Source organism: Leucoraja erinacea, chromosome 8 (genome assembly GCF_028641065.1).
Source record: "Leucoraja erinacea ecotype New England chromosome 8, Leri_hhj_1, whole genome shotgun sequence".
Lineage (NCBI taxonomy): Eukaryota > Metazoa > Chordata > Chondrichthyes > Rajiformes > Rajidae > Leucoraja > Leucoraja erinaceus.
The window spans coordinates 2,448,463-2,473,398 of NC_073384.1; the positions used below are offsets into that span (position 1 = coordinate 2,448,463).

General features: G+C 47.0%; 2 protein-coding genes across 3 annotated transcripts in view; one reads left to right on the forward strand and one right to left on the reverse strand.

The window, feature by feature from the left end:
• vps54 (VPS54 subunit of GARP complex) overlaps window positions 1-17,238 on the forward strand; it is a 79,178-nt gene extending 61,940 nt beyond the window's left edge. For both annotated transcript variants that reach the window (XM_055638868.1, XM_055638869.1), the window contains 9 exons: window positions 327-439; window positions 554-617; window positions 4,844-4,949; window positions 7,060-7,147; window positions 10,324-10,445; window positions 11,979-12,059; window positions 13,125-13,232; window positions 14,419-14,513; window positions 16,013-17,238. In XM_055638868.1, the coding sequence (XP_055494843.1) occupies window positions 327-439; window positions 554-617; window positions 4,844-4,949; window positions 7,060-7,147; window positions 10,324-10,445; window positions 11,979-12,059; window positions 13,125-13,232; window positions 14,419-14,513; window positions 16,013-16,118 (883 nt within the window). In that variant the 3' untranslated portion in view covers window positions 16,119-17,238. The remainder of the gene's footprint in view (window positions 1-326; window positions 440-553; window positions 618-4,843; window positions 4,950-7,059; window positions 7,148-10,323; window positions 10,446-11,978; window positions 12,060-13,124; window positions 13,233-14,418; window positions 14,514-16,012) is intronic.
• A 1,444-nt stretch (window positions 17,239-18,682) lies between these two features.
• The window catches only part of ugp2b (UDP-glucose pyrophosphorylase 2b), a 30,541-nt gene continuing 24,287 nt past the window's right edge, over window positions 18,683-24,936 (reverse strand). Inside the window, exons 8-10 of the mRNA XM_055638836.1 lie at window positions 23,758-24,032; window positions 20,364-20,468; window positions 18,683-19,082 (exon numbers count right to left, since the gene is read on the reverse strand). Of these exons, the coding sequence (XP_055494811.1) occupies window positions 18,975-19,082; window positions 20,364-20,468; window positions 23,758-24,032 (488 nt within the window). The 3' untranslated portion in view covers window positions 18,683-18,974. The remainder of the gene's footprint in view (window positions 19,083-20,363; window positions 20,469-23,757; window positions 24,033-24,936) is intronic.

Here is a 24,936-nt window from a genome sequence, read left to right on the forward strand (position 1 = left end):
TCAAAGTCTAGGATTCATTGCACCCTTGTGCTGAAAGTATTAGTATAGTGTTTGTCCGTCTGCATCTATCTGGTTCACTATTATAGGGGGAGGGGAAGTGAAGAATGAGTACTTTCCGTGTGTTCTGTTTTATTGTTTCATCTGCTCACTGGCATCTCAGTGTCCCCATACAACAACGCATTGATGGCTAATTCACAGCAAGCCAGCACACATCACAAAAGTGCAAGGTTTTCATCTATCATGTCAGTTTAGTATGTAACTGAAGACTGTGTGTTGTTGGTTGTGTGGGGGTGTGAGCTGTGTGATTTGTTTTGTTTTTGCTGCAGCCTCCTGTTGGACAACGAGCGTTGGAAGCAAGCTGAGGTCCCGGCTGAGTTCCAGGACTTGGTCAACTCCATTGAAGACGGAGTGATTGCTTTACCCGAGAAGAAAGCCGCAGGTCCATTTGCTACTTACGCACCTCTGCACAAACGTCCCAGTTTAGGGAGCTCTGGGCTCTTGCAAACGGCTTGCTTTTTCATTGCATTGAAAGTGAATTTCTTTCCATTTCCAGGCCCACAGGAAGGAAAGCCACCAGAGTTCCTGGCTGTGGATGGGGAGAAGTATGCAGTAGTTGGGTGAGTGGTCAGTCCAGGTCAAGCAGGTTTACATCAGCTAACCCCCCCCTCTCAGTGAAACACTAGTTCAAATGCTTCAATCGTCGTTCAAATATGTAGATGAACTAAATCCAAAAGAATTAAAATACTGACGTTAAGTCAGCCGTCATCAATCATTCCCCTCCATAACCCTGCAAAAGTTTCATCGCCACGGCGATTGAAGATTATGGTTTTTCAAAGTTCACAGGTTACCTAAAGGGTTAAAAGGATCAAGGTGTTTTATTGGTTGACAAAAGTGCTGGAGACACTCAGCGGGTGCAGGAGCAAAGGAAATAGGCAACGTTTCGGGTCGAAACCCGGAAGGAAATAGGCAACGTTTCGGGCCGAAACCCGGAAGGAAATAGGCAACGTTTCGGGCCGAAACCCGGAAGGAAATAGGCAACGTTTCGGGCCGAAACCCGGAAGGGTTTCGGGCCGAAACGTTGCCTATTTCCTTCGCTCCACAGATGCTGCTGCACCCGCTGAGTTTCGTCTACCTTCGATTTTCCAGCATCTGCAGTTCCTTCTTAAACAAGGTGTCTTATTGATTCTTAATGAAATGACACGTCATATTAATACAAGGTTATGACTTAAAGGAAGGTGGTGAATCTGTGGAACTCGTTGCTGCAGAGGGCTGGTGGAGGCCAAGTCAGTGGACATTGTGAAAGGCCATGTCCCACTTTCCCCGAGTTACTCACGAACTCTCCCGGGTTTTCCCCTTGATTCTAACTCGGGGAATATCAAGGGAATGTCGGTAGCGAGTCCGTAGATGTCTCGTAGCGGCTCGTAATGCCAGCCGTAGGAACACGGGGCATCAGGTAAGTCGGGACGTTTTTTCCAACATGTTGAAAAATGTCCGCGACTTTAGAAAAATCGCCCCGAGTACCTACGAACGGCTATTACCGTAATTCTCCGAGTTTGAATCGAGGGGAAAACTCAGGAAGAGTTCGTGAGTAACTCGGGAATGTGGGACAGGGCATTAAAGCAGAGATAGACATGTTCTTGATTAGAACGGTTTTTAAAGGTTATGGGGAGAAGGCAGGAAAATGGGATTAAGTAGGCAGAGATCTGCCATGACTGAATGGCGGAGTGGACTCGATGGGCTGAATGGCCTAATTCTACTCCGATAACTTGTGAAATCCAATTAAAATATGTGAATGTTTTGCCCAGAGTTCATTGCTGGGGAATTGCTCCATCTTCACTCCCATCAAACAGGTGGGAAGAAAGCGAATGGCATGTTGGCCTTCATAACAAGAGGAGTTGAGTATAATAGGAGCAAAGAGGTCCTTCTGCAGTTATACAGGGCCCTAGTGAGACCACACCTGGAGTATTGTGTGCAGTTTTGGGCTCCAAATTTGAGGAAGGACATTCTTGCTATTGAGGGAGTGCAGCGTAGGTTCACCAGGTTAATCCCCGGGATGGCTGGAATGTCATATGTTGAGAGAATGGAGCGGCTGGGCTTGTATACTATGGAAATTAGAAGGATGAGAGGGCATCTTATTGAAAGATATAAGATTATTATGGGTTTGGACACACTAGAGGCAGGAAACATGTTCCTGATGTTGGGGGAGTCCTGAACCAGAGGCCACAGTTCAAAACTAAGGGGTAAGCCATTTAGAACAGAAATGAGGAAACACTTTTTCCTCACATAGAGTTGTGAATCTGTGGAATTCTCTGCCTCAGAAGGCGGTGGAGGCCAATAGTCTGGATGCTTTCAAGAAAGAGTTAGATAGGGCTCTTAAAGATAGTGGTGTCAAGGGATAAGGGGAGAAGGCAGGAACGGGGTACTGATTGTGGATGATCGGCCATGATCACAGTGAATGGCGGTGCTGGGCCGAATGGCCTTCTCCTACACCATATTATCTAAACGCCAACAACACAGCTATTCCCAACAGCAAATCACAACCTGGTGGTCTGTGTACTCACTGACTCGCAGAGCTGCAGATAAGGAGACATTTACATTGGGAACTAGTGATATTTCCCAAGAATATGTGGACCATCGATCACCCATTAACGCCATCACAGCCCCTGTATCTTAACTCGTTTGTAGATCAATAACTTGCCTGCCTTGCTCAGCTTTTATTTGTGTTTTGAAGTCGTTGAGGGCCAGGGAGGGGGCAGTGGTGGGGGGGGGGGGGGGGGGAGGGGGGGGGGGGGGGGGGGGGGGGGGTGGGGGGGGGGGGGCGGTGGGGAGGGGGGGGGGGGGGGGGAGGGGGGGGGGGGGGGGGGGGGGTGGGAGGGAGGGGATGGTGGGGGTGGGGAGGATTGCAGCAACTTTCAAAGCTACAACATCAAACACAGGTAGACAAAAATGCTGGAGAAACTCAGCAGGTGAGGCAACGTTTCGGGTCGAGACCTTACATCAGTCTGAAGAAGGGTTTCGGCCCGAAACGTTGCCTATTTCCTTCGCTCCATAGATGCTGCATCACCCGCTGAGTTTCTCCAGCATTTTTGTCCACCTTCGATTTTCCGGCATCTGCAGTTCCTTCTTAAACATCAAACACAGGAATCTCTGTGACTTGAGATGAACTGTGGCTGCAATGTTGGCAATGTAGCAGTACATTCCCACATTGGTGCTGCAGGGTGTGAACCAGTCCCAGGACAGAGGCTGTCCATTCAGCTCCATGCTTCATCCAGCATTAAACCTTCAGCTATATCAGTGCAAGTAAATATGGTGCTTTTTATAGTCACATATGTTCATTGTTACCACAGTGAAATTCTTTCCCTCACTCCAGTAGAGTATCACTCTACCCCCAGTTTCCCGTTTAATCCTCTACTCTAATATTAAAATTTGTGAAATAGAGAATTGCTTCAAGCAGGTAGCACAGCAAGTAAATAACTCATTTTGACCTGTATAATGTTCCACCACTGATTAGTGACGGCAATCTCTGACAGTGTATACGTGCTGATGAGAAAGGCAGGCAAGTGAGACTTGATTCAAGAGGTATACAATGACTGGCAGACTGTGACGAGCGATTTGTATTCACGCTTCACGCCAGGCAGCAGCTGATGTAGACGTTACTTCTACACAGTGTGTTGTGAATTCTACACCTTTTACATTTGATCCCATTGTCTCTGACTGGCATCTTACCTCGTGCATATATAGTCCCGAATACATGCAGCAGTAACTTGGTCCTCAGTTGCACGTGGCGATGGAGTCCACACACGATGACCACCCTTCAGCCCATCATGCCCATGCCTACCGTTTTACCAATCAACAGTGGTCTAATTTGTCCACACGGCGTATGTTTGCGTGTTTGTCTGCATATCTCCTAAACACACTGACTGTATCTGACTCCATCTCCTCTGGCGGATACCAACCACGCTGTTTAAAACGTTACCCTCAGACCCCTTGTCAAGCCCCTTTATCTCTGTGCCCTCTTGTTTATGATACTGCCTCGTGGGGAGAACATTCTGAATATGCCTCACACATGTATCACTGCCTGACCTCCGTAACCCAGTTTATCCATCCCCTCCCCATAACTAATGTCCTGGACAGACATGAACTTATGTCCAGTCTGATGCAGCTGTGCAAGTTCCAGTTACCTCCCTGTGTAACAACAGCCCTGCCCAAGCACACTGGTGAAAGCCCATGCTTTCTCTCTCTCTCCATCCCCTTCCCAGTTCTCCCACTGGTCTTACTGTCTCTGCCTGCACTCTATCTATGTCCCACCCCCTCCCCTCCCCAGACATCAGTCTGAAGAAGGGTCTCGACCCGAATCGTGGCCCATTCCTTCTCTCCAGAGATGCTGCTTGTCCCACTGAGTTACTCCGGCATTTTGTGTCTACCGACCACACTGGTAACTCTGCTTAGTTTATTGTCACGTGTACTGAGGGACAGTGAATAACTTTTTGTTGCGTGCTAACCAGCCAGCAAGAAAGACAATACATGATTACAATCGAGCCGTCCACAGTGTACAGATACAGGATAACAGGAATAACGTTCAGTACAAGGTAAAGTCCACTAATATCTGATTAAAGATAGTCTGAGGGTCACCAATGAGGTAGCTGGGAGGTCAGGACCGCTCTCTAGTTGGTGAGAGGACGGTTCAGTTGCCTGATAACAGTTGGGAAGAAACTGTCCCTGAATCTGGAGGTGTGTGTTTACACACTTCTGTACCTATTGCCCGAAGGGAGAGGGGGGAAGAGGGAGTGGCCGGGGTGGGAACACATAGATTCCTAACTCTTGATTTCTTTGACTTTAACAGGACAGTGTTGCTGTTAATAAGAATAATATTTGAATACTGCCAATGTGTGGATGATATCCCGTCCATCACTACTGACATGTTGACTCGCCTGGCAGATCTACTGAAGGTACGCTTCACTACTGGTGTCATACAGTAGCCCCATGATCAGCTGGCAGCAAGGTGCTGGCCTTGTCGAGCTGCACGCATGGGGCAACACAATGAAACTTCACTGGGGTGGGAGGACAGGAGCAGGACAAGACACTGACCCCCGGGCCCATCCCCAGACTGGACTCCTCAAGGCCCTCGATATACTGACTGCCTCCACTTTAAATACTTAGTCACAGAGTGATACAGTGTGGAAACAGGCCCTTCAGCCCAACTTGCCCACACCGGCCAACAATGTCCCAGCTATACTAGTCCCACTTGCCTGCGCTTGGTCCATATCCCTCCAAACCTGTCCTATCCATGTACCTGTATAACTGCTTCTTAAACAATGGGATAGTCCCTGCCTCAACTACCTCCTCTGGCAGCTTGTTCCATACACCCACCACCCTTTGTGTGAAAAAGTTACCCCTCTGATTCCTATTAAATCTTTTCCCCTTCACCTTGAACCTATGTCCTCTGGTCCTCGATTCTCCTACTCTGGGCAAGAGACTCTGTGCATCTACCCGATCTATTCCTCTCAAGAGTCAAGAGTGTTTTATTGTCATGTGTCCCAGGGAGAACAATGACATTCTTACTTGTTGCAGCACAACAGAATGTGGAAACATAATAAATAATATAACAAAACTGTGGGGTCTGGGTCTGTGGGGCCCTGGGTCTGTGGGGCCCTGTGTCTGTGGGGTCGGGGTCGGCACCATTGAGGAGTCTGGAGAAGACCTGGTGGTGATAGTGGAGAGGTCAGTGCAGCGGTCAATGGTGGCGATCAAAGTGAGGACTCTGCTGCCGGTAGAAGGAACAAAGGGGAGCTGGCGTGGGGGGGACTGGCGTGAGGGGGGAGCTGGCGTGGGGGGGGAGCTGGCGTGGGGGGAAGCTGGCGTGGGGGGGGGGGGGAAGCTGGGGGGAAGGGCGGGGGGGAAGCTGGCGTGGGGGGGGACTGGCGTGGGGGGGAGCTGGCGTGGGGGGAAGCTGGCGTGGGGGGGGCGTGGGGGGGGGGACTGGCGTGAGGGGGACTGGCGTGAGGGGGGAGCTGGCGTGGGGGGAGCTGGCGTGGGGGGAAGCTGGCGCGGGGGGAAGCTGGCGTGGGGGGGGGGACTGGCGTGAGGGGGGACTGGCGTGAGGGGGGAGCTGGCGTGGGGGGAAGCTGGCGTGGGGGGGAAGCTGGCGTGGGGGGAAGCTGGCGTGGGGGGGGGGGACTGGCGTGGGGGGGACTGGCGTGACTGGCGTGAGGGGGGACTGGCGTGGGGGGGAGCTGGCGTGGGGGGAAGCTGGCGTGGGGGGGAAGCTGGCGTGGGGGGAAGCTGGCGTGGGGGGGGGGGGGGGGGGACTGGCGTGGGGGGGACTGGCGCGTGGGGGGGGGGGGACTGGCGTGGGGGGGACTGGCGTGAGGGGGGGGAACAGAGGAGGAGCTGGCGTGGGTACCGTGTATACTTTGTAACTTTCCCAGCCCCCTTATGTGGCGATTATTTGCATACCTGAGGTAAAACAAGCCAAGAATCTCACTGTGACTTGTCATGTGAAGCAATAAAGTTTCAATTCAAAGTCACTGCATTTCTGGCACCAACTTGAGCCCTTCACGTTTCAATGTTGGTGATAGCACAGAGTCTTTCTTGGCCTTAAAGGCCCGTTGTCCTGGCACTGGCACTCGCACTGCTGCCACTGGCACTGGGCACTGGCGCTGGGCACTGCTGCTGGCACTGGGCATTGGCTCTGGGAGTCGCAGGGGTGTGAAACATGCAGAATTTATTTGAAGAGGTGATTACGTTTTCCCTGCTGCTTGAAGAAAAATATACGTTAACTCTTTAACTTCAGCTTTCGAGTTGTTTATGAACTAAATAACAATGTTTTGTGAGCCCACGGCTGTGTGGCTGTACATTACTCAAACAGTTAATGTGGTTATTTTGGGTTAATTATATCGTTTATTAATGAATAATGTGATCTTTGTGTGGAATTATGTGGATGATATTGTGGCTCATTTAGATAATAATTAATTTGCGTACAGATACTTAGTGCTATCCAGAATGTTGTTCTAAGCAATAAATATGAAATTGAAAGAACTGATCATCTTTCTTTTCTAGCATTTTAATTCACGGAGCTGCCAGCTTGTACTTGGAGCAGGTGCTTTACAAGTCGTGGGACTGAAAACTATAACCACCAAAAACCTGGGTAACTCATACATTTGTTCATCCATCCACACGGCCCAGGTCAAACCGCCACAATTCATTGAAGATGGACACAAAATGCTGGAGGAACTCAGCAGGACAAGGAGCGTCTGTGGAGAGAAGGAATGGGTGACCTTTCTTCCGACCCGAAACGTCGCCCATTCCCTCTCTCCAGAGATGCTGCCTGTCCCGCTGAGTTACTCCAGCATTTTGTGTCTATCTTCGGTTTAAGCCAGCATCTGCAGTTCCTTCTTACACATGCCACAAATGTTTTCAAGAGAGAGTTAGATTTAACTCTTCTGGCTAAAGGAATCGAGTGATATGGGTAAAAAGCAGGAATGGGATACTGATTATAGATGCTCAGCCTTGGCTGGAAGGGCCGAATGGCCTACTCCTGCACCCATTTTCCTATGTTTCTTTAATTGTGTTACGCTTCGTTCTATTGACATCAGTGGGAGTGGCGGCGCCTAACGGCAGCGGCTCCACTACAGTCGTCTGTCTTTGTTTATATTTTGTCTTGTTAAATGTATGTCTTTGAGTCAGTTTTTATTATTTTTTTTAGCTGTGTATATGTGGGGGGTGGTGGTGGGGCTGTGGGGGAAACCGTTAATCTCTTCCCTGTGCGGGGACCCGACTATTCCCTGTCGGGTCTCGGATGTCGTTGGGCCTAACATCGTGGAGCCGGCGGCGACCTCCGGCCGGGACTAACCTGGGGGCTCCAGTTGCAGAGCCTGCGGAACTGACATCGCGGAGCTGGCCAACTTCGGAGCGGGAAGAGCTGTGGTGGCGTGCGGCTGCGACCCGACTTTTGGAGTTCGGAGGCACAGGCCGCGGACCCGGTGGACGGGAACATCGGGAGCTCGCAGGTCCCTGGTGGGAGACCGCTTTACCGAGCTCCGCAACGGCGACTTCTCCCGCTGGAACCGCGGGTTTGAAGGACATGGGGCCGGGGACTAACATCGCCCGGCGTGGCTTAAACGGCCTCAGGGCTTACCATCGCCCGCCGGGGGCTTTAACATCGGAGCCCCAGTTCACCTCGACACTGCAGTTGGATTGCTGGACCACGGGAGAGGGAACAAAGGGAAGAGATAAAGACTTTGCCTTCCATCACAGTGAGGAGATGTTGGAGACTCACTGTGATGGATGTTTATGTAAACTGTGTTAAGTGTGGGTCTTGGATTGTGTGTAAACTGTAGAAATGATATTTCGTTCAAACCCAGGTTTGAATGACAATAAATAGCATTCTATTCTATTCTTCTCCTGCTTCTGAACATTACATTTAAATTAGGATTAATTCTATTAATTGTGATTAACTCCTCTGTTTTTTGAAGTTTGGTTTATTCTGCAATGGGAACAGCTTTAATGCATTTTGAAGTAGTTTCTGAGAAGTAGTTTCAAGCAGTGAAGTTTAGCCCAGTTTGTGCATGTCTTGCTAATCACACAGTGACCTCAGTAGATGTGACTCTTACAATACTTGTAGTATTTCTTCCCAGTGCGCGTGTCAGATTGGTTGTGACTAACAGATGTGAACAGCCGTGTTACTGTGCAGGCGCAGCCCAGGAATGTTCTCAATATTCCATGTCATTCCCTGTGGAGCTCACTCACACATTTAAATGCCATTGATTTTCCACGTTTGGTTTCTGTGTTTGCACACTGTAAACACATTGGAATTTCCCTCTTCCTCCCCTCCCCCTCTCCCTCCTTCCTTTCCTCTCTCTCTCTCCCCCTCCCCCTCCCCCCCCCCTCCCTCTCCCTCTCCCCCCCTCTCTCTCCCTCTCCCCCTCCCCCCCCCCCCCCTCTCCCTCTCCCCCCTCTCCCCCCTCCTCTCCCTCTATCTATCCCTCTCACCCTCTCCCCTCCCCTCCCTCCCCCTCCCCCTCCCCCCCCCTCTCCCTCCCCCTCCCCCCTCTCACTCTCCCCCTCTCCCCCTCCTCTCTCCCTCTCCTCCCTCCCCCCCTCCCCCCCCTCTCCCCCTCCCCTCCCCCTCTCCCCCCCCCCCCCCCTCCCCCCCCTCCCCCCCTCCCCCCCCCCCCCCTCCCTCCCCCTCCCCTCCCCTCCCCTCCCCCCCCCTCCTCTCCCCTCCCTCTCCCTCCCTCCCCCCTCTCCCCTCCCTCTCCCCCCCCCTCCCTCCCCCCCCCCTCCCCCCCCTCTCCCCCCCCCCCCCCTCCCCCTCCCCCCCCCCTCTCCTCCCCCCCCTCTCCCCCTCCCTCTCCCCCCTCCCTCCCCCTCCCTCCCCTCCCCCCCCCTCTAAACAAATAAACAAAGAGAAATATAAAAATGCTGGCACAGTTTTTGGTGATGGGAAGCGTGTAAAGTTATGAAGGAAATGTTATTTACAGGTGAGTGCCAGGTTTTGGGATATGGAAAGAAGATTAAGTGGTGGACAAAAGGAGAAAGTTACTTATTACGCTGATAAAGAGCCTGTCCCACTTGGCGATATTTTTTGGCGACTGCCGGCATCATCAACAGACATATCAGGTCACTGAGAAACTCACGGCGTGACCACGTATTAGCGCGCGCCGTCTCCTCAAGTGTGGGACCTTTTTTTGTTTATCGCCGCTGGATTCTGAAATGTTCAAAATCTTTCGGCGACCCTGATACGTCAATGACGCCGGCAGTCGGTGTAAAAATCGGCAAGTGGGACAGGCCCTTAATGAGCCCGACAGAGATAGCAACCGTGTTATGTTTGTAAGTGTGGATTAAAGGAAAGGGGGGTGAAAATATGGCCACTGAGCTGGCATGTGGGGTACAGGTTTGTTTTGTAGCAATAGACGATGCCAGGTTTTTGCAGTGTACACCCAGTTTCATCCAACAGTGTAGGAAGGAACTGCAGATGCTGGCTTACACCAAAGACTCGGGGGAGGGGGAGATCGAGATATGGAAGGGTAGGGTGTGAAAACGAGAGATCAAAGGAGACAAAGTCCATGAAATGTAGAATGGTACATTGTTTGCTGGTGAAGGTGACAAGGAGTCCTACAATCAATAATATCTAACCAGGGAGGCAGTGAAACTAGTCGGAGAACTAGGATGGGGAGGGATGGAGAGAGAGGGAAAGCAAGGGTTGGAGAAGTCAATGTTCATACTTGCTGTCATTGATGTTCATGTTGGGTGTACAACTTGTGGTTACCGACATGTTGGAGGCTTGTGTTAATTGGCCCTTGTCCTGTGTTGTACCCGCAGCTCTGGCCTCTCGTTGTCTGCAGCTGATTGTGTACTACATCCCCATTATCAGGGGGCACTTCGAAGCTCGCCTGCAGCCCAAGCAGTACAACATGCTCCGGCACTTTGACCACATCACCAAGGTAAATGCTCATCCTCAGTGTCTGTTTGCAGCCAGGCTCACAAGTCAACCCTAGCACACAGCCTTTCATGACAACCTACTTCTCATCTTCATTTGCCAAAGACATGTGTGCTGAGAGATTGTCACTTTGAGTAGTAATTGTATGTTTAGTTCAAACCTTCTGTCTCCACTTGGGCACAACACTTCCTGAATGCCTGCCTTATCATTGGCTTCCACTCAAACAAAACCCTTGCCCTCTAGTTCCACTTCTAGTTTCACTTTAAAATGCCGACAGGAGCCCTTTACCAAGCCCTTCCTGGATTACAGAGCTGCTTTTCCAAGCTCCCCGCACGTTAACCCATTTGTACGTGTGCCCAGACCAATATTCAGATGTTTGGCAATTCTGCTTTTCGTTACTTCTGTGTTAAGGTTCTTTCCCGCACAGTACATGAAGCTTCAGTGAGCTTGGATGTGGAGTGGTGTGAGCTGTTCTGGATGTTACAGCAAGATGTAGGCAGGAGAGAAATTGTAGCACAGATTCACAAAATAAACATAATCCCCCTTGAAATGAAGCTCAGAGTTCACAAGCTTGCAAAGATATATGACGGACTAAAGAATCGGGCATTTGCATCTGGCCTTTTGGGAAACAAAGACTCATCTTTCCTTTAGTTCAGTAAAACTGCCCGCCACACTACATGCTGCTTGCGATGGGGGATGGAGGAACTAATAGCCGTCTGATGCACATTTATACTGCTACACTGCCGCTTGTGATTAAGGTGTGGAACGTGAATAGCTAATTCCCTTCAATCCCCCTACATCTCCACATTCATCTCTGCTGTTTCCCTTTTCCGAGCTTCCAAAGGCAGTTGAAGTAAATACTGGATACTCTTAAGGCCGGGTGCCACCAGCATCTAGCGCGACCTAACGTGGTCGCTTGAGCCGTACGGCCTCGCGGGGCCGGTCCCACATCGGTCGCCGGAGCCGTATGGAGTTGTGCGGAGCTGGTCCCGACATCGCGCGGGGCTCCGAAAAACCGGCACTGTCCAAAAATCGCACGCGGCAACGGCCTGCCGGCCCACAGCCAACATTGAGGCCGTACGCACCGCCTAGACGGGCGTGCGTAGCGTCTGGACGCCGTACACAGCGTGTTGACGGCGTACGCCTAGCGCGTGTGATGATGTAACGGCCCGACGCTGTGCGACGTCCAAATTCAGTCGGCCCGCCTCCTGCCCAGCTGATTGGTGAGTATGATGTCGGGACCAGCCCCGCACAACTCCAGACGGCTCCGCGGTTGGAAGTGGGACCGGCCCCGCGTGGCCGTACGCCTCAAGCCACCACGTTTGGTCGCGCTAGACGCACGCAATCGCATGCTCGTGGGACAGGCCCTTAACTGACTGAAACCCAACAGGTTCAACTTCAGCCACATTCGATGGCCTAAACCCAGCATGGAATTATAGTGTGACATTGCGAGCTATAGCTGAAGATCTACAAGCATTGACGGCTCATGTGTATTTGGTATTTTGAATGCAACGTAACTTTGTTTGTGTTTGTGAAGGATTACAATGATCACATCGCTGAGATTTTGGCAAAGCTGGTCGCAATTATGGATGGACTCTGTGACAAGACCCTGTCAAAGGTAAAGCTATACGTTTTGTTTCTCTGTCTATATTTGGTTCGTTACAGAAATCAATGTTTGCATCTTTAGCTGAGACAAGAATGGGGTTACCAATGAAAACATGGCCACACAAAGGGAATGAAGGCTGGCAGTAAATGTGGGACAACACGCCTTGATGGGAATCATGTGTTGGGTGAAGAACACTAGGTAGCAAGTATTGGCATAGTTCCCTGGCACATTGGCCCTCGCCTCACATCCCATACCCCCCCCCTGTAATGTCATCAACCTGGGAATAATCATCCTCTACCCGCCCGACAGTATGTTGTCGGTTATCGCCAGGTGACGTAGGTTGTTGTCGGTGCTGAGTTCGGTGAATTCCATTGTCGTAGTTGCCGGCAGTCGCCTAAGTGGGACAGGCCCGTGAGTCCAGTCGCTAGTCGGCGGCCTGCTAGTTTTCGGCGGCCTGCTACAACTATGGGGCCTGCTACAACTATGGGGCCTGCTACAACTATGGGGCCTGCTACAACTATGGGGCCTGCTACAACTATGGGGCCTGCTACAACTATGGGGCCGAAAAAATGCTACAGGCCCTAAGGGGCCTGCTACAAATCTATGGGAGTATAGGAGCTGCTACAAGGGTCTATGGGGCGTGCTACAAAGGACTATGGGAGTGCCACACAGACTGCTATGTCAGGACTATGGCAGTCGGTTTATACTCTCTAGAATTTAGGAGAAAGGGGATCAGCAAGTGGGACAGGCCCTTAAGGAATCGAACCATGTAATGACAGTCAATTGGCTATATTGTAGCCCTTGGGCCAATCAGAGGGTAGGAGAGAAGGCAGGTGGGATACTGGTTGGATGATCAGCCATGATCATATTGGGCGGTGCAGGCTCGAAGGGCCGAGTACCGTGATCCTGTAATGACATCAAATATTGTCAATGATATTGTGATTTGAGCCCAGTCGTTATTGTCTTTGAGCCCAAACTTTAAAATGCCACTACTGATTTAATGAGCAGGGTGTTCTCTGTGTAGCAACAGTAACCACATCTAACTATGGTGCATCCCTACTTTTATCTTGCCTGCAGTATGAAGTGAAAGCACCAGTCCCCTCTACCTGCTTCCGAAACATCTGTAAACAAATCTCTAAAATGCATGAAGCTATACACGACCTCTTACCTCCAGAACAAACGCAGGTGAGTGATGTCTTCAAACCTTGCGTCTGTTTCAATGACAGTTGGAGCTGCCAATAAAATCAATATTATCTTTCTGGGGAAGTGAGTGAGCAGAACGTCATGGTGACACTGCGGTGGAGTTGCTGCCTCACGGCGCCAGAGACCCGCGTTCCATCCTGACTACAGGTGCTGTCTGCACGGAGTTTGCACGTTCTCCCCGTGACCACGTGGGTTTTCTCCGGGTGCTCCGGTTTCCTCCACACTCCAAAAACGTGCAGGTTTGTAGGTTAAATGGCTTTGGTAAAATTGTAAATTGTCCCTAGTGTGTGTAGGATAGTGTTAGTGTGTACAGTGTTAGTGTGTACAGATAGTGTTAGTCAGTACAGGCTCGGTGGGCTGAAGGGCCTGTTTCCACGCTGTATCTCGAGTGTGTCTCAGCCTCACTGCCTGATGAATAGATGTGATCCTCGTTCCTTGGTACATCTTGGATACAAAAGGGAAGCTGCTTTACTGCTCCTGATGAGAGGAGTGGAGCTGCAGTGCAGTGATTGTTCCCTGGCCAAGTACACTGGCTGGCAGCCACAAAGACACTGGCTGCACCACATTAACTCCAGTTGTCCACAGATCCCAGGCAGGCAGATGTGGGAGATGGAGAGGTCCACAGATTCCAACCCCGCCCATTGTTAGCTGGGATTTTGGCCATTTGTACTGAATACCCAAGGACATGCAGCACTGAGATCGGCTTCCAGAGGCGGCTAATGGCAACTGTACTGGCTACAGTCGATGCTGCCTGACCTGATGAGTTACTCCAGCACTGTGACAATTGTGAGGGTGATGTGAGGGTGATGCTTCAGGTGTGTGATGAACATGGCCATAGATATTGTGTGTATCAAATTCAATAAGAGATGGGTTTGTGTTCATATTGGATGGAATTAAACAGAGATAATGCACAATATTGGCCTAAAGAGTACATTTGGGGTTGATAAAATTCCAAATATATGTTATATATGAAGTATTTGTGGTAATACCAGGACATTTAGGAAATGGGAAAAGATGCAGTTACAGAGATTCCCAATGCAACGGTGTGATTTGTGTACGATTTCATGTTTCTTTCATGTATTTGTGGAAGAGGTTTGAGTGGGGTAAATGGGACAAGAGAAGAAATGAACATTATCATCTGAAACCATTTCTCTTTGTGGATTTCTAGATGTTGTTCTTGAGAATCAATTCAAGTTTCAAGGTTCACTTGAAGAGACAACTGATCCGTTTAAACGTGGTGAATAATGGAGGACCTTTACACGGGTTTGTACACTTTCATGGCACTCATTGTGCAACTATTTCCTCTTCGTGACATTGATCCCTGGGATGGCGGGACTGTCATATGAGGAAAGATTGAAAAGACTAGGCTTGTATTCACTGGAGTTTAGAAGGATGAGGGGGTATCTTATAGAAACGTATAAAATTATAAAAGGACTGGACAAGCAAGTTGCAGGAAAAATGTTCCCAATGTTGGGCAAGTCCAGAACCAGGGGGCCACACAGTCTTAGAATAAAGGGGAGGTCATTTAAGACTGAGGTGAGAAAAAACTTTTTCACCCAGAGAGTTGTGAATTTGTGGAATTCCCTGCCACAGAGGGCAGTGGAGGCCAAGTCACTGGATGGCTTTATGAAAGTTAGATAGAACTCTAGGGGCTAGTGGAGTCAAGGGATATGGGGAGAAGGCAGGCACGGGTCATTGATAGGGGACGATCAGTCATGATCACAATGAATGGCGGTGCTGGCTCGAAGGGCTGAATGGCCTCCTCCTGCACCTATTTTCTATGTTTCTATGGAATGTGTGTGCAGATTGCTTTATAAACCTGCTGGGAAGCAGCAACATCCAGCAGCGGTTAGAATGGCATTCCATTCCAATAACCACAATATGTTTAAGAATTGTAATAGTGTACAGTTTGAATAATACTTCTGGTTCAGGTTGATGACTGCACTAACACCTCATGAGTGGTCGGAGTGAGTAGAGTAACGTTTACATTTTGAAGTGGGTCTTGAAGGAGATGTGGTGAATGTTGAGGAGATCAAGTTGAGGAGAGTTGGGAACAAACAGTTCATGATTTTACTGGACTCATTTCCCAGCTAATGTTTGTGTTGTGAGGTCAAGGTGTCATTGTAAAATCTCCACTCGTTCATTTTGAAATAATGTTTTTAAAAAGTGTTTTAAACATTAAGAACCGCTGAATGTGCAGCATTGTTCTTGAATGAATTTGAATGCAATTAGTGGAACTATTCTGAACGTTTTGAACCCAGAGAACGTCGAGTACGATTTATTTTCAACCATTAAATATCTCGGATTGCAGTAATGTTCTTTTCGAATGCTGCCACCCGGTTATTGAATTGCATGCATGATTGCTTTGCAAACATCAGCACAAGCAAGCAGAATCTGCAGCCCTGGTTCCTGTTCTTTCATCACCGATTGAGCAAGTGAATAGTAGAATGCTTGTTTAAAGGGGGCACAACGGTGCAGCAGGTAGAGCTGCTGCCACACAGCACCAGTGCTGTAGGTGTGGAGTTTGTACGTTCTCCCTGTGAGTGCGTGGGTTTCCTCCGGGTGCTCCAGTATCTTCCCACATCTCAAAGACGTGCGGGCTTGTAGGTTAATTGGCCTCTGTAAATTGCAGGAGTGGATGAGAAAGTGGGACAACAGAACTAGTGTGTTAGGGTAATCGCTGGTCGGTGAGGCCTCGGTGGGACAAAGTGCCTGTTTCTGCACTGTATCTCTAACCTAAACTAAATCTATTTCACCTGCAGGCTTGTTGCATCAGACCTAGCTTTCTACACTGGAAATATTCAAGCATTAAAAGGGCTTGAGAGCTTGGACATTAACATGACAGAAATATGGGAGCAGAAAAGGTGACATTCTGCAGAACACCTCTTTGCATGCTGAGATGCTTTTGATGATCCTCCACCTTCACTGCCCGAAGCATCAAAAATAAATGACAGTCCTCCACTAGAGCAGCATCTCAAACCAAAACGAGGCGTGACTCGGGAGAAAATGTCCTCCCGGCCGCAACTGTTCAGCTGAGTGTTCTTTGTTTTTAATACCTTTCAACTAGGTTCAAATGTGTGTGGACCAAAAGCAGTACTGTACATGAGCTGGAAGACTATGTAGCACTAAATGATGCTTTGCATCTGATTATTTGTATGTAAACCTCGTGCAATTATAACACTATTTTAAACAAAGTTAATGATGGTACAGTTTATAAAATATCTTTTAAAGTTGTAAATTCATGCCACATTAATAATTCAACAAAGGTTTTGTTTATCCATGGGGGTGGGGAACTATTAATAATCTAGGAACTTTATTTTTTTACAGACCTTTCTATGAATTTTAAAGAAAAAATCTTTTGGAGTGGCGGTTGCATATCAGATATACATTTTCCCATAGCCCAGTTTGTTGTTCAAACAAAGCTTTAAAACCCAAGTATTTCAGTTAGTTGTAGTTGTACTCTATGCGTTCCACCTTTGGTGAACAATAGACAGCAGTGGTATATTTATTACAAGGTAGCAGCTTCACCTTTGTGCATAATCGCAGATTCCAGTTTTATTTCCAAAAAATACATGCTTGGGATGGCACTTAAAATGTCTCTCTGGTTTTATCGATGGAAATACTTTGGTTTTGATATTTTTTCAACCTGTACCTATAATTGAAGTGATCGATCTGAGGTTATTTTTCATCATCTTGTGGAGTTTTGTGCCATCTGTAAACGGAGCTAATGGTAGCTGTCCACATTAGTCAAGTGCCTACGTTTATTTCCCATGAAGTGTGTAAAGAAAGTTGTGCTGCCAGTGGTAATGCCCATCTAGACTGTGCCTAAAGCCACTCTGGTGGTGCTGACAGCAACTTGTCTCCCTTTTGTGCTGCTATGATTAATTTAAAACTGAGCTTGCTGAGGATTGATGATATCTAATAGTAATCTCGCTCCAATCCTTGTGTTTTTACATTGAAATCTCAAATAAAAGTTACATGGAATTGATTTATTTTTATTATTTGTAATTTGTAATCATTGCTGGTCCTTTGCTCTGGTTGCAGAATTATTTGAACAGCATTTACTTTGCTATTCCAAAGATTGCTTTGTACACAAAGTTGCCAACTGATCTGTGGAATCCTCACAGTGCTGCTTGTCTCAGCAGTAAGTGTCACAATTGGTGCAATCTCTGGCCTTTCACCTTGGCTGGTGCTGATCTTCCTATTTACTGATCTATCTGTGTCATGTGACCACTGGGTAGGAGCAAGCTTGTCATTTATTTCAATCTGCTCATTTTCCACTTTGTAAACTCAACAGGTTGTTAAAGTGTAGCTTCTACTTGAAAGTGCTGACTTTGTCTCCGGTTTGTGTTCACCCTGTTATAAGAGGATAGTGTTGATTCTATCGTGGCGAATTGCTTACACACTAGGATACACCATCCTCCTTTTTCAGACCGCACAGAAATACTCTAAAACAAGACCCTGTCGCATTCTAACCAAGCAATTTTAAAAACATCCTAAAACTACAGCATGTTGTTCAAGAAGGAACTGCAGATGCTGGAAGATCGAAGGTACACAAAATTGCTGGAGAAACTCAGCGGGTGCAACATACTACAGCATATTACCTCTCAAAAACATGGGACGTAAACCACCTTGATGCTGTGAGACCTAATGCCATTTTCTTCTTGATGTCCCCAGGCATATTACTCTACCCCACGCTAATCTCACTGCCCTCACTACTGAATACCAATGCATTTAGTACCTCGCGTACATCTGGATCCAAGCTAATTCCCTCCTTTATCCTACACTTGCCCGTGGTGTTTCCTGGCCTCCTCTGGCCTTGCTAATTCCTTGCCTTCTTTCCTGTAAGACCCGGTGTGATTTCATCTTCCCAAACTCTACTATCAAGCTTACAGCCCAGCATTACGAATGTTGAATGCTCTAATTTTAAGTAACTTCTACCTCCACTAGTCATTTAACCAGTTCCACAATTCACCATACTTTATCTCTCTTGAGATCTCATCTTCCCGAGCCAACAATAATTTGTTGCAGACTCTGATTGTCCTGGTCTTTACTTGCCTCCAGCTTTTCACCCAACCCTTACTTTCCCCCTTAGTTGAATTATCTGCAATCTGTTTCAAGAAAACATCTTGGTACATCTAACAAATTGTCCTGCATTAATGTTGACTGTTGGATTCTCCCTCCTGGCCACCACCATGGCTTTATGTTGCACAGTGGTCCCTTGCCCAACTAACGTACCGACCGCCAGCAGGTTTAAACTCACTGGAGTGAGCTGAACCTTTCTGCCTCCTCCCAGCCTGTTCTCGCAATGACGGCCTACTCCTCCACCTATTTCCCTTAGTTTTTAAATTTTCCATTTTCCGAAACACACTTTATTGTATTGTTACCGAACTGTAAATCTAACACCAGCTTTAAATGAAAAATGTGGCCTGTACAGTTAGTGGATTTTTATTATAATTTGTCATTTTTGTTCCAAGTGATGGTTTTAGAGGAAAAGGTGACATTTTAATATCTATATATAAATAGTACCAAGCTTCCAGTTACGCATTTAAAACCCAATTCAGAAACAGGGAGTTTATAACAGTATGCAATTTTGAAAGGAGCTGCCATGCAGGACATGTTCACACTCTCATCAGATTAATGCACACAACTCTGGCATTACTGTGACTAAACACATGATGAAATAAGTTCCACAGTTGATATCTGCCATTCAGGATCATCTTCCTAGTGATCCAGGATTCTCAGATTGCCTGAAACAATCTTATTTTCCAAAATGGCACCTGGTGGGATGTCAATCCTGTCGCCATGATTTGCGATTATTATCACCGTCCCCTGCAAAACAAGACCTGGTGTTGAGGTACAGGCAGATGTATTGTTTAAATCAGAACCTGCATCCTTCATTAGATCACCTATACCTTTTTGAAATATTTTACTATTTACTGAGTATCAAATACTAGTTTCTGAACCGATAGATAGACACAAGATGCGGGAGTAACTCAGCGGGAAAGGCAGCATCTCTGGAGAGAAGGAATGGATGTCATTTCAGTTGAGACCCTTTTTCAGACCCAGAAATCTGAAGAAGGGTCTTAACCCGAAACGTCACCCATTCCTTCTATCCAGAGATGCTGCCTGTCCCGCTGAGTTACTCCAGAATTTTTGATCTGTCTTTGGTGTAAACCAGCATCTGCAGTTCCTTTTTTGCGGTTTTGGTCTCCTAATTTGAGGAAGGACATTCTTACTATTGAGGGAGTGCAGCGTATGTTCACCAGGTTAATTCCTAGGATGGCAGAACTGACATATGAAGAAAGAATGGGTCGCCTGGGCTTATATTCACGAGTTTAGAAGGATGAGGGGTTCTGACCTGATGCCCTGCACAATGCATGCAGGCATTCACAGTGCCTTCATTTGTGGGATCTGGAGTTGTGAAAGGCACTAAATAAGTAAATGATTACCCTGACTCAGCATTAAAATAAGTTAAATATTCAAAGAAACATGGCTTTGTTCATGGGAACTAGTCTCAAATTTGTCTTAGTTTAGGGGTACAGCGTGGAAGTAGGCCCTTTGGCCCACTGACTAGCAGTCACCACACACTAACACTATCCTACACACACTAGGGACAATTTACAATGTTACCAAGCCAATTAACCTGCAAACCTGTTCCTCTTTGGAGTGTGGGAAGAAACCAGAGCACCCGGAGAAAACTCATGGGGAGAACATATAAACTATGTACAGACACCACCCGCACTCAATTTGGTTTAAGTTTGAAAAGGTGACAAAGAATTGACAAGGGCAGTAGACATTGTTTAGCAAGGCCTATGACAGGATAGCCACTGGTCAACTGGGCCAGAAGGTTAGATCACACAGGATCCAAAATTGGCTTGGAAGGTGGTTGTGGAGAGTTGTTGTCGGGTGGTGGAGGTGGGGAGATTGCAAGCCTGTGACCATGGATGTGCCACAGCACACAGGAGGCTTGAACCAAATACCCAGTTCTCTTCAACTACAACACAGGCAACATTTAAAATACTAGTCCGTATGTTTGATGTAATTTGGGCCATGTTTAACATCAGCAGAAACCCTGTACAATGCAGATGCCAAATAAGAGTCTTCACCAACCTTCAAAACAACATGCTTCCCAAAGGTAACATCTCCGGAAACAGTGAGGTGATCTAATTCAATGATATCTGGGATACTCTCCAGCCTGGTCAAGTAATCTTGTACCTGGTCGGGGAAAAAATACATTGACTTTATTCTCATGCTTCATTAAACCATTGGTGTATTTGACAGTCGAAGGCCCATGCACTGGTCAACAGTCGAGACACTTGAAGGCTTTATCTATTCTGCCTGTTACATCAGAAAGCTTATTTGTCAAGTATGGATCTGTTTCATCAATCCATAAACATTCATTCCTATTACTTTCTGTCATCTGCAATCACAGAGATTCCTGCATTTGACAATCTGCGGAATTTGGAAAGATAACCTCTTTCAGCACAGTTAAAGATCACCAGGACTTGAGTGTATTGGCTTTCAGTCCCGTTGCTCCAATGTTCTAATCTACTAATCATTTCTTAGTCTGGGAATGTTCCTGTGTTGTCTTCTACAAAGACAGAAATATTTAATTTATTTGCCATTTAATAATACCCTAGAAAAGACCAACAAACTTTAAATGTTTTCCTTTTTATACAGGGGTAGTGTTTTTTAACTACCATGGCTACTATACAACCATGTCTCTGCGGGGTTTTTTTTCATCGCTACTTGATGGTATTTCATTTTGCCGTATACGTTTTGCAGTCCTTTTGTTTTGAATTCTAACTATTTCTGTAATCCTCAGACATGGTGTTGTAACTAAGCTTTTTCCTTTTGTGAATTAACAATATGTTTATTGGCCAAGTATTCACATACAAGGAATTTGCCTTGGTGCTCCGCCCACAAGTAACAACATGACATACAGTGACAGTTACGAATGATTCAGAAAACACTAAACATTAATAATAGTAAAACATTAATGATAAAACACCATTGATCAAGCATGTGAACCAACAAAATACCAGATCAAAGGGAGGCTACAAATTTTTGGCTGTTGAGTAGAGCTGCTACTCGTGGATAAAAACTGTTTTTATGTCTGGCTGTGGCAGCTTTGACAGTCCGGAGTCGCCTTCCAGAGGGAAGTGATTCAAAGAGTTTGTGGCCAGGGTGAAAGGGGACAGAGATGATCTTGCCCGCTCGCTTCCTGGCCCTTGCAGTGTACAGTTCATCAATGGAGGGAAGGTTGCAGCCAATAACCTTCTCAGCTGATCGGACGATTCGCTGCAGCCTCCAGGTGTCGTGCTTGGTGGCTGAGCCAAACCAGACCATGATGGAGAAGGTGAGAACAGACTCTACGATGGCCGTGTAGAATTGGACCATCATTGCCTGTGGCAGATTGTGCTTCCTCAGCTGCCGTAGGAAGTACATCCTCTGTTGTGCCTTTTTGACTGTGGAGTCGATGGTAGCCCCCCACTTAAGGTCCTTGGAGATGATGGTTCCCAGGAACTTAAGACTCCACAGATGTGACTGTGGTGTTGTTGATGATGAGTGGGAGCTCTCTTAAAGTCTACAATCCATTCCACCGTCTTAAGAGCATTGAGCTCCAGGTTGTTATGAAGGCACCAGGACGCCAGCAGTGACACTTCCTGTCTGTAGGCAGATTCCTCTCCATCCTGGATCAGTCCAATCAAGGTTGTGTCGTCCGCAAACTTGATAAGCTTGACAGAGGTGCCTGTGGAGATGCAGTCATTGGTGTAGAGAGAGTAGAGGAGAGAGTATGCAGCCTTGCAGTGCTCCTATGCTGAGTGTTTGCAGGTCCGAGATGTACTTTCCCAGCCTGACATCCTGCTTCCTGTGTGTCAGGAAGCTGGTGATCCACCGACAGAGGGGTTCAGGCTGTCAACTCGGAAAGTTTGGAGTGTAGTAGCTCTGGCACAATGGTGTTGAATGTAGAGCTAAAATCAACAAACAGGATCCTCGCATAGGTCCCCTGGTGGTCTAGGTGCTGTAGGATGAAGTGCAGGCCCAGGCTGACTGCATCATCCACAGATCTATTGGCCCGATATGCAAACTGCAGAGGGTCCAGCAGGGGGTTTGTGATATTTTCCTGCTTGGCCAGCACAAGCCTTTCAAGTGTCTTCATGACTACAGATGTCAGTGGGACAGGCCTGTAGTCATTAAGACAAGTAATCCTTGCCTTTTTGGGTACAGGGATAATAGTGGAGACTATAGTGCACAATATTACTTCACTCCATGTTATGCAAACTCCATGCTACCTATAGCTATTCACTCTACCACAGACAATGTGCCTGATGCTTTCACTTTTGCTTTGCTTAGATTTCAAACCCAGCTTTCAGTTGTCACATAAAATTATCTCCCTGAAATGTTTATGGAGCCTTTCTTGTTGCACAATACTAGATCTACAATAGCCTTTACCACTTTGGTTCTACAACACAATCAATTTACATAACTATTTATTATTCAAGTTTACCTTGTCATTACTGCTAATTGAGATTGCCCAGTCTATATGCACTTTGTATTGCTTTAGCTTGTGCAGTCTATATCACCATTCCACATGACTTTAATTTATTGAATTCATTTGTTTCTGCAATGAATATGTTTTTCGGCCTATAGCTTCCTTGTCATCGTTTTTTGGCAAACTGATTCTCTTGGACATCTAAGCCAGGGATTCCCAACCTTTTTTTGTCTCGTTTACCCCTGGCAACTTTAATAGCACATAACAATGTTACTTTACTAATGATGAACAGATACCGGTATACCAGAACCAAACACAGTCAGTCAATGAGAACAAATAGGTACAAATCCAGAATCAACTAATTTACCCCCTGGGTAGGCGACAGTTTACCCCAGGTTTGGAACCCCTGTTCTAAGTTATTCTCTCTCCGGCGTCCCTCCTACCTTTTGCTTCTAAAAGCTAGTACCTTGGAATATTGAATCCCCAACAAGTACAGCCATGTCTCTGCAATGCTTATCTGAGTGTCCTATCTGGGACACATGACAATAAACTCTCTTGACTTGACTAATTGAAACTGCTGGCAATGTCAGATGCTCACAAGAATAGACACAATTGCAGGTCATTAAAACACAGTTCATGTAATAGGTATTGCATTGGCCTTTGTGCAATAAAATTCTTGCAGGTATGGTTTCTTTTCACACATTAAAATATTCCTAATCGCTAAACATTTCCCCAGTGCTGTTCACCAGGTGGACCAGCAGCATGAAGGTTGGCAAGAGGTAGCAATGCCAGTCTTTTTGCAATGCCAGTATTTTTTATAAATTACGATGTATGTTGCATTTTTACACCAGATTTCTTCCTGTGGGTAAGACAGTTCACATTTCATTCAAATTGAGAGAGATTAGGATTGTAGAGCAGAGTTTAAAGCCATGTTAAACACCTGAAAATTGGTTGGTTCAGAGGCTGACAAATGCGCACCACTTCACCGACATCTCCGCACGATATTACCTTGGTAAAAGAACTGCCCAGCTTAACCAGCGGCACAGTTCGGAACTCTCTCTTGACGCTCATGGTCAAAGATCCAGCATCAAGACTGTAAAGGTTGGACATCACCAGCATGAGATCAGACGTGGTCTTGACGGGCAAGAAGCGGCTACGTGGCACATTCACACCCAACGCATTTTCAAAGCACTTAATGGCAGCACCTACAGCCGTCTCTAGCTGAATCACATTTAGGCCATCATCCAACGTCTGTAGGGAAAAACAAATGTGCTTTTTTATATATTAAACATAAAATCAACCATGACGGGATTTGAAGATGGGAACAGTATGAGATAGGGATGGGTAATTAAAATGACTTGTCAAAAAGGGACTTGAAAGCTGAGAGATGACATTTTCCAGGATAGGTGGAAGGCAAAGTTGTCAGTGGTGCTACAAGGAAACGGAGAACTCAAGACTAAGTGGAGGCTGTTAGTATTGGAGAAGGTCACATCGGTAGGGAGTTGAAAATCTGGTTGAGAATTTTGGCCTTCACTTCGGCAATTCTTCACCTTCAGTGTGGGTCAGAAAGTACAAGCTCTGACTGCAACAATACGGTGGACATATGTGAAGATAGACAGAGTACTGGAGTAACTCAGCGGGACCGGCAGCATCTGTGGAGAGAAGGAATGGGTGACGTGACTAAAGGCTGAACAAGGGGCTCGACCCAGAAACATCACCCATTCCTTCTCTCCGGAGATGCTGCCGGTCCCAGCTGAGTTACTCCAGCATTTTGTGTCTATCTTCGGTTTAAACCAGCATCTGCAGTTCCCTCCTACACAAAATATAAAGCATAAAAATAGTGCCACCCTAGTCTGGACTAAAAACTGTTGACATTAATAAAAAGTCAGTTCTTTAATGTCAATTACATGACCTGACGATAAGACCTGCTTTTCATATCTCCTCGCAACTCTACTATCCGTCCACATCATCCAATCAACAGTAGAAAACAAAACACACTATTTCCTAATGTATATCAGTGATTATGAACATTCAAACTTTCATGTTTTTAATCAAATCTAGATTCAGATTAGACATAAAACCACTAAACTAATACAATTGTAAAAGTTATCAGAGAGCATGTTTGTTTCAGCATTAAACCAGCCACATTCATATTGCCCACTTCATACCTTCTGCCTATCGATGTTT